The sequence below is a fragment of the Equus caballus genome, chromosome 13 (genome assembly GCF_041296265.1).
Source record: "Equus caballus isolate H_3958 breed thoroughbred chromosome 13, TB-T2T, whole genome shotgun sequence".
NCBI classification, from domain to species: Eukaryota; Metazoa; Chordata; class Mammalia; order Perissodactyla; family Equidae; genus Equus; species Equus caballus.
The window spans coordinates 51,309,650-51,318,183 of NC_091696.1; the positions used below are offsets into that span (position 1 = coordinate 51,309,650).

Genomic DNA, 8,534 nt, shown 5'->3' on the forward strand with positions numbered 1-8,534 from the left:
AACACACTGGCTCCAGCTTACACTTTCACTCCTGGCCTCCTGGAAGGGGGGGGGGGGCACTCTGAGTAGAAGGCTGACCCAGGTTCTGGATTCCTCCCAGTCCTCTCCCCATGGCCTTTGAGGGCTGGGCTGGGGGTAGACAGCTGGGCCCAGAGAGCCTGTAATTGGGCAGGGAACCCTGGCAAGCAAGAGATTGAGGAGGAGCCCCGCAGGGGAGCAGGCCCCATCCCAGTGAGGATGATGCCTGGAGGCAGGAGAGGGTGCACAGAGAGAGGCAGCAGCCAGGTGGACACCCAATTCTTTTATTGGGGAGGATGGGGCATTGGGGGATGGGCCCAAGGGCCCTCTCACTGCACGGCTTGTTCATTGGCGCTGCTTCCTGAGTCTTGCGGCTTCATCACGTCGGGCAGCTCGGGTGGGCTGGAGAAGGGCTCGATGCGCAGGGCCTCGAACGCTTCATCTGGTGGAGAGGGGAGTGGGGAGAGCTGGAATGGGTACCCACCTTTAGCTTCTGGGGACCTCCAAGCAGATACCTGCCCCTGTGAAGTGAGTCTCCACTGCTCTGACCTCCATACCTGGTCTCCCTGCCTGGTCTCAATGGCCCTGCTGGAATGTCTCCCACTCCTCCAAGCCCAACCTGACCCCACTTCCCACCCCGAGGCTAGCCATTCGTGAGGCCCTTTTTCTCACCCTCTGCATCCATCAGTGAGCCTGTGGGCTGACCTGCATCCACCTGCTTGTCACTGGCTCCACAGCCACCATCACCCCTCACTCAGAATCTTGTCTATCTCCTTGTACCAAGCAGTGATTTTCAAAGTCAAACCAGATTCTGCTCCTCCCCTGCTTAAAACCTAATAGCTTCCCATCACACACTGAATAAAATCTCAAGTCCTTGCTACTATGTCTCTCCACCTGTCTCCTGTGCTCCCCAGGTTACCACATCAAGCTCTTTCCTGCCTCAGGGCCTTTGTACTTCCTGGTCCCTAGCCTGCCACTCAGAATGGCATTCAGGATTCAATTCAAACATTACCTCTGAGAAGCCTTCCCCAGCCATACCATATACACAATCAGTGCATCCCAGAGCCCTGTCCACTGCCTTGGAAGCACTGACCACCAGCCCAAGGGGCCCTTTGCTGCTTTGATCCGCTGCTTTCCCCACTAGAACAGCAGCTCCAGGAAGGCCTGCCTTGTCACCTCAGCACAGAGCAAACGAACCCCACTTTACAACTTTTCTTCTGTGCTTTCTTCTACCTGGGAGACTATTCTCTCCACCTGGCTCAGGGTTCTCAACCGATTAGGGCCCCCAGGGAAAGTTGGCCATGCCTGGTGACAGTTTTGGTTGTCACCTTGGGGGTGGCTGTGGGGGGCTGCAACCAGCATCAGTGGGTAGACGGCCATCTCTGGTAGTGGCCAGAGATGCTGCTAAACATCCTGCATAAGACAACCCCACCCAGAATCATGCAGCCCCAAATATCAGTAGTGCTGAATGATGTTCAGACACCAAGAACTAACTCATCTTCCAAAACACAAACCTGCAGTGACAATTCCTGCCTTCATCACTTCTCCTATTCTTTGGAAATAAAGTTTGGATGATGCCATTTAAGGCCTGATTTGACAGTGTCATCTCCCTAACCTAACTGAAGCCAGTTTGGGGCTGGGGAGAGACAGCTGCGTCTCACGCCTCTTCCAGCTGCACCAGGAAACTACTACTTGGGAAACAGGCATTCAGAAGTGCATTTCTGCAAGTGAAAGTAGCCCCTGGGGGAAGTGAAGAGGCCCTGTCAAGACAGCAATTGTCCACCTGAGGGGTGATGCCACTGAGCGCCAGAGCCACTACCTCATTCAATGCCATACTGCGGGTCAGGGGGAAAAAGCAAATCACTTCCCTGTGTCATGATTTCTTCACCTGCAAAACAGATCTAGCAACATCTTCCAAGAGTCACTGCAAGCCTAGATGGTGCCTTTGTTCCAATCAGAGAACGGGACACTTCCTCTGGGAGAATGCAGCCTGACCTTGGCTTAGGAAGCCGAACAGGAGAAGAGCTTTCAGCCCTCACCTGCTCCCCTCAGAAGGGCCTCTCTCTACAGGGCCTGACCTCTACAAAGTCTGTGCCAGCCCTGCCCCTGCCACAGTGTCACTGTGAGGGTCAGAAGGAACCACATAAAGGCCCCTAAGATTTCCGTTTGCTGAGCACTCACAGGCTGGGGGCCTGAGGTGCATGGGGGCTCACACTGCCTCATGTGGGGCTGGTCCTAGGATCATACCCCTTTATAAGGATAGGAACTCCAGCCTGGGAGGGGCAGGAGCATGAAGTAGCCGTCCAAAGACACAGCTGCTGAGGCCTAGCATAGCTCTCCTTATGGCACTGAAAAGTGCGGCTGAGGCGATATGCTCCCTCCTCAGCCCTCGCTGCATTTTCTTACAAGAAGCCAGAAAAATAATTCCTTGTAACTTCACCCAAGTTCACCCAGCCATCCCCAGAGCCCCTGGGTCCAAAGCTGTGAAACACTCTACAACCCCTGTTTAAATTTCCAGAGACAAATAATAAAATCCACATTTCCTCTCTTTTTCTTAGGGGAAGGAGGTACACTGGAGGGAAGTAAACTACTCCCACCCCTCAAGTTTCTAAACTTTGGGCAGGGGGAATGTGGTTGATGAGCATACTGGCTCTGGGGCAGGCAGGGCTGGATGTGAATACTGGATCTGACAGTCCCACCAAGCGATCTGACCTCCCCAAGCTGTTTACTCATCCTTAAAAAGGGCATAGTACAGGGCTGGCCCCGTGGCCGAGTGGTTAAGTCTGTGCGCTCTGCTGTAGGCGGCCCAGTGTTTCGTTGGTTCGAATCCTGGGAGCGGACATAGCACTGCTCATCAAACCACGCTGAGGCACCGTCCCACATGCCACAACTAAAAGGACCCACAACAAAGAATACAGAACTATGTACTGGGGGGCTTTGGGGAGAAAAAGAAAAAAAAAAAAAGGGTATAGTACAAGTCTGGCCTGCACAGGGATGCTGCAGGATCAAGTGATCTACCGCAAAGATAGTGCCTGGCATGATGCCCGGCTCAGGCAAGGTCCTGGCAGTCTGCATCACCCCATGTGACTGCCAGCAAGCCTCAGTGTCCACATCTCCAAAATGGGCACAGCAGTGTTTACTCCCCAGGGCTATCGAGAGGGTGAGATGGACCAACAGAAGTCAAATGCCGAGTGCAGGGCCAGGGACTCGATAAGCCCTCTGTAAATGCAAGCTGGTATCATGACTAGGAATCTTTGACTCCTTCATGGAATAGGCTTCAATTTCTACAAGGGTCTCGTTTGCTTGTCATCTTTTTTATGGAGAAACAAATACACTGTCACAGCACATTGCCTGTACTTTGTGGACTAGGAAGTCATTGTCCTGGAGACTTGGAGGAAATGCAGACTCGCTGACAATCGCTTTCTTTGGCTGTTTCCACCCTGCCTGGCTGCCATCTCACCTGCTCGGAAGGCCAGCCCCACAGTGGCTGGGGCCTGCGGCCGTGCTGTTTGACTAGTGAAGCCACACTCGCCCAGTGTCTTGCCGTCGTCCAGGAGCTGGTCGTCCTGAGAAGAGAGGCAGGCAGGGTCTTGGGAGAGGCCCCAGGAGAGGCAAGTCCCAGAGACTTCTCTGGTTAGCAACTACACTGGAAGTCAGAAGAGGGAAGCGAGACAGCCCCAAGTACGGCCCAGGACCACCCTAGAGGAGACCAAACACAGTTTCCAGGGCTACACCCAAGACTTTCCAAATCAGAACCTCCCAGGGTAAGGCTCTGGAATCTGTTTCCCCCCAAACTCCAGGGAATCTAATTTCAAGAGCCAGTGACCCAATCTGGCACAGGCAGACCTGGTTTGAATCCCAGCTCTGCCACCTTGGACCACGCGGTTGATCTTTTTGCTGTGAAGTTTCCTATCTGTAAAATGGGAATTACTCCAATTCCCAACTCATACAGTGGCCAGGAGGTTTCAACAAGTGACAGGGTCACAGAAAGCACGGAGTACAGCACGTGGAAAGAGCACATGCAGCAGGAAGGGTCCTTATCAGGGAAGCCCCAGGAGGGACAAAAGGCCCTTGAGAATAAGGGAGTGGAGGCTCAGCCTGGAGCAAAAGGCCAGATTCCAGCCAGAATCAGATCAATGCACTTTGGTGAGGGACATCACCCCGCCAGACTTGCCTCAGGGGCCCACACACCGGATTCCCCAGTGAAACCCCAAACCCCAAGCCATGCTTGCAGTTGGTTTGTAGGGGGGAAGTCGGGGTGGGACAAGCTCTTAGAGCATTAGCAGAATGTTGAAGGGTAAACAGTTGTTGGGTGAAGAACTGGAGGGACCTGACTCATCTGGACACCCTCCATTTCTTTGTATTAAGCAGCGTCTTGGGGGCCATTGTGACTTTGATAGGCCTGCAGAGGATTAAGAGCACTGGCGTTCAAATTCTGGCTCTGCCAATGACCTTGGCCAGGTAAGCGGCCACTTCGCCGAGCCTCAGTGTCCTTAGCCGCAGAGCAAGGCTGCCAGCAGCCTGCACGTCGCGGGTGGGATCGTTGTGGGGCTCAGATGCGACGCTGGCCTTCGGCACTGAGCGCGGGGCCGGGCGCGCGACCTCGGAGCCATTCTTCCTCGAGAGCCCCGGGCAACGAGCGCTCTTGGGGCCTCACCTCCCCGAGTCCGAACGACGGGCCCACGCGGGGGAGGCCCGGGAGGCACTGTTTACATCAGCGACGCGGCCGCCCAGAGCCCACGGCCGGGGCTGGGGCGGCGGTTCCCGGCAGCGCCCGCCCCCGGCCCGGCCCCCGCTCGCCCGGCCCGGCGGGGCCGCACCTTGTACAGCCGCTGCTCGTCGGGCGGCCGCTTGAGGATGCCCTCGACGATGCGCTTCAGCTCGAACACGGTGCTCGACTCCTTGGCGTCCGTGAAGATGGTGGTCTTGTGGCGCCGGATCATGAGGAACACGTCCTGGGGGCAGCGGGCCGGCGTGAGCGCGGAGCCTGGGCCCCCCCCGCGCGGCCAGCCGCCCCCGGCCCGCCCCGGCCCGCCGCCCCTCCCCCCGCGCCCGCTCACCATCGCGGCGACTACCTCTCCCCCTCGACGCGCCGGCGCGGCCGCGCTCCGCCCCGTTCCCGGCAGCCCGCGCGCCGGCCCCCAGCCTGCCCCGCGCCCAGCGGCCCCGCCCCACCCCGCTCTGCGGGCCCGCCCCGCCCTGCGGCCGCCATTTTAACCCGTGGCCATTTTAATGCGGTGGTCGGGCGTCCAGCCGCCATCTCGGCTGCGTGGCGCGGGGTGGCGCCGGTCGGCGCGGTGGTCGAGGTGGGGGCAAAGGGTCAGGCACCAAGCACCGGAGGGACGCAGGAGGCGATGGCGCCATCTTGGGAGTGGCAGAGGCGAGGTCCCCGTGCTGATGCATCAGGGCTCGGCGCAGGCCGAGCCTTCTTTGCGGGATGGCGGCGGCTCACTTCGCGAGCGTAGGGCATCCCCACTCCCAGGGAGAGTGAATGAATGTTCTTCTGGGCCATCGGGGTGGCAAAACAGTCGCCTCTCAGTGAGACCAGGGCTGCCATACTGGGGGCTCTGACACACGATTGCGGGGCTCCCTGGCGGCCATTGTGAGGCGGTTCTAAATTCTGGACTCTCCGGCCACCGTAGCGGAGCGCTGTCCCGCTTTCCCCGCCTCAGCCTTGGATGTCAGGGTTGCTTAATCCTGTTCGGAGGGGCTTTACGGCCTGTAGCACCCCGGGAAGTTGTTCCGGTTAGGGAGTGGGCCGGGCTAACGTCCTGGGAAGCAGCAGCGGGCGTGGCCGGAGCTGGTGCTTGTGCTCTCCAGGAGGAGGAAAGGGGAGCCTCCTGCCCCCAGGGGCCCTCGGCGCCCGCCCGTTTCTTGCCCATGTCCACGCAGGCTCCGGAGTGGCCTGTACGCTTGATTTCCTTGGCTGGCTGCCCTCCTACGGGGGCATCCCTGCTGACAGCCTAGGCCTTCCTTCTTGGGCGCTGGGCACCGTCCTTCGTCGCCCCAAATTGCAGTTGAGCGAGGGAAGGCGGCTTTCCTTTCACCTAACCACTCCCAGGAGAGGGAGAGCTGCGGCCGGGTCATTGCCGGCCAGTGTCACAGAAGGCGTACATGGCATCCAGTGAGAGGCGAGCCGGTGGATGGCCCTGGCGGCCAGACAGCCCTGCGCCTGTTAGGGCTGCAATGTGAGAAATTCTTGAGAGTGGGCGGAATCTGAAGATGCTGCTGCCTTGGCCCTGAATCAAACCTGTGGTCAACCGCGCAGGCTCTAGGTACAGAGCAGCTGGAGTTCAAATCCTTGCTCTTGCGCTGACTGGGCAGCTTGGGGCAGTTCACCTCGCCAAGGGCCACTTTCCTTCTTTTTAAGATGGGCGAACCGTTTGTGAAGTTTGTAGCGCCTCCCCAAGAGTCAGCCCTCACTAGACCTTTCGTAAACTGTAACTCGTTATTGTTGACTTCTAATCTCTGGCTCCTCAGCAGCCCTCTTAAGTCCCGTCCCCTCCTGCGACTCTCCCCTCCCTCCGCCTCAAGGCAGCCCTCGCCTCGAGCCCAGGGCAGCCCTGGCTCCCTCCCAGCACCCCAGCCCTTGGACCACGGCCTGGGCTTCAGTCCCTGAGTCAGGAGGCCATGGACAGGTACCTGGAGAGGTGAGTCCTTGGCCCAGGCTGAAGAGTTCCTTCTTAATCTCTGTATATACAGAGAGTTGGAGGCTTTAGATCCTGTGCTAATGAGGCGGGAGAGCAGGGGTGGGGGGAGGGTTGGGGACAGTGGGGGCCAAGGGGATTCTGAGGCAGGTAAAGAGTGAGTTTAGGGGTGCGGGGACAGGAGGAGCCACCTCTTCACCCGTGGTGTTCTGGCCCAGCTGCAGCCTAGGCACATCGTCCTGAATCTGGGCTCTACTGGAGACCAGCATGTAGACCTCCTGGCTCGTGGGGGCTGCCCCAGCTCAGGATGCCCATCAGGAGTCACCCTGTGGGGATGAGGGGTGGGGCAGCCCACTGGGTCCCACCCCATCTCTCCAAGGATCATGCCTGTTCCCAACCACCCTCCAGCAGACCCCCTGGGTTCAACCCCCAGCTTATTGACTGACCTTGGGCAAGGCCCTGAGCCTCCGCCTGTTTCCCATCCATGGAGGGGAATCTACAGTTGGCCCCCGTGGGGCATTTGGGAGCATGAATGAGCTGATGCAGGGAGAGCAGGGTGCCAGGCCTTGGGTAGTGACTGGTGTGTGCTTATAGCTGTCTCTGCTGTCAGAGCTCACCCAGCCTGAGGGAGGTGGCGAGGAGGGCGGGGGCTTATTTGGTGTGATCCTTACCCTCAGAGTGGGTCTCTGAGCACCCATGGTGCTGTCCACTTGGTGGGTCTGTTGTAGGAGGTGACTGCAGGCCTCCATGCCATTCAGTGCAGTGACACCTCCTGCAGTGGGAATGAGGTGGGGAAGGATGTGAGTGGGGAGCAGGGCTAACCCCTCAGCCCCTGGCTCTGTCGTCTCTCTGGGTTGAGGTCCTCCTGGGGGCCATGACATACAGAATGGGAGGCTCAAGATGGTGGGTGAGCTGGCTGCCTGGGCGTTTTTGCATCTGCACACAAAGGCCTCCTGGGCCCTTGCTGCCCTCTTGCCTCAACCACCCAGTGCTCACGACAGGGACCCTTCCCTGGGCTCCAAACTAAGCCTGTAGGGTCTTGCCTGGTGGGCCCTCTCCTCCTGTCTGCTTTATTTATTTTTTTTTTAAGGAAGATTAGCCCTGAGCTAACATCTGCTGCAGGTCCTCCTCTTTTTTTTTGCTGTGGAAGACTGGCTCTGAACTAACATCCGTGCCCATCTTCCTCTACTTTGTATGTGGGACGCCTGCCACAGCATGGCTTGATAAGCGGTGCCATGTCTGCACCCGGGATCTGAACCAGCGAACCCCGGGCCAAAGCGGAACGTGTGAACTTAACCACTGCACCACCAGGCCGGCCCCTTAACATTGTTTAATAGCACTTATCAATGACCACTAGTTATTAGTGTGCCTCTCATTTGTAGAGTGTTTTACAACTACTTTTGTCTCCATAAGGGAAGTGACATAACTCAGTGTGGAATTTGAGTCAGTCACCCACGTTCAAATCGAGCTCTACTCTTGCTGTGCGCCTTAGGGTACATCACCTAGCCTCTGGGCCTGCTTCCCCATTCATGAAATGGGAAATGAGAACACCTCATGAGTGTTCTAAGATCAACTGAGAGCATGCTTGTGCCTGGCACAGCGTATGTGTCCAGCGGGCAAAACAATGATCACCTTAGCCGTCGTCCTGACTCTCCCAGCAGCCACGATAGTTAAGTGTTACCAGTTCAGGATACTGATGGGGAAACTGAGGTTGAGTCAGTACTCTTGGGAGAAGCTAGGCCATCTGGTTGCAGCATCACCAGCCAGAACAGGTGGGCAGCTAGGAAATGTCTGCCTTGAACAGGAACCTAGTGTTCCCTGTACTGGGGAGTTCCCAGGACCGCCCTTGCCTCCCCAGGTGCACCCTTC

At 57.8% G+C, this 8,534-nt stretch overlaps 1 protein-coding gene and 1 long non-coding RNA gene across 3 annotated transcripts; one reads left to right on the forward strand and one right to left on the reverse strand.

Annotated features, from left to right (window-relative positions):
* Window positions 1–286: 286 nt before the first annotated feature.
* Window positions 287–5,487, reverse strand: ELOB (elongin B). 2 transcript variants are annotated; one of them, XM_023616519.2, is made up of 4 exons: window positions 5,347–5,487; window positions 4,839–4,973; window positions 3,479–3,584; window positions 287–460 (listed from the first exon to the last, which is right to left on the reverse strand). In XM_023616519.2, exons 1-4 carry the CDS (start codon window positions 5,419–5,421, stop codon window positions 348–350), a joined length of 429 nt encoding a protein of 142 aa, XP_023472287.1. In that variant the 5' UTR covers window positions 5,422–5,487; the 3' UTR covers window positions 287–347. The 2 variants fall into 2 exon arrangements, with proteins under 2 accessions (XP_023472287.1, XP_023472288.1); XM_023616520.2 differs by lacking the exon at window positions 5,347–5,487 and adding an exon at window positions 5,079–5,196.
* Window positions 5,488–5,862: 375 nt separating this feature from the next.
* Window positions 5,863–8,021, forward strand: LOC138917188 (uncharacterized). Its single transcript, XR_011424884.1, has 2 exons — window positions 5,863–6,668; window positions 7,880–8,021. It is a non-coding gene; the product is annotated as an uncharacterized lncRNA (long non-coding RNA).
* The last annotated feature ends 513 nt before the right edge of the window (window positions 8,022–8,534 follow it).

Bases quoted from the DNA above. Each gene is read 5' to 3' on its own strand.
- ELOB (XM_023616519.2), bottom strand. From the start codon at position 5,421: ATGCATCAGCACGGGGACCTCGCCTCTGCCACTCCCAAGATGGCGCCA. The intron at 3,585-4,838 runs GTGCGGCCCCGC...CTCTCTTCTCAG, and splicing joins ACGAGCAGCGGCTGTACAAG to GACGACCAGCTCCTGGACGA. The intron at 461-3,478 runs GTGAGATGGCAG...CCTCTCCACCAG, and splicing joins GGGGCTGGCCTTCCGAGCAG to ATGAAGCGTTCGAGGCCCTG.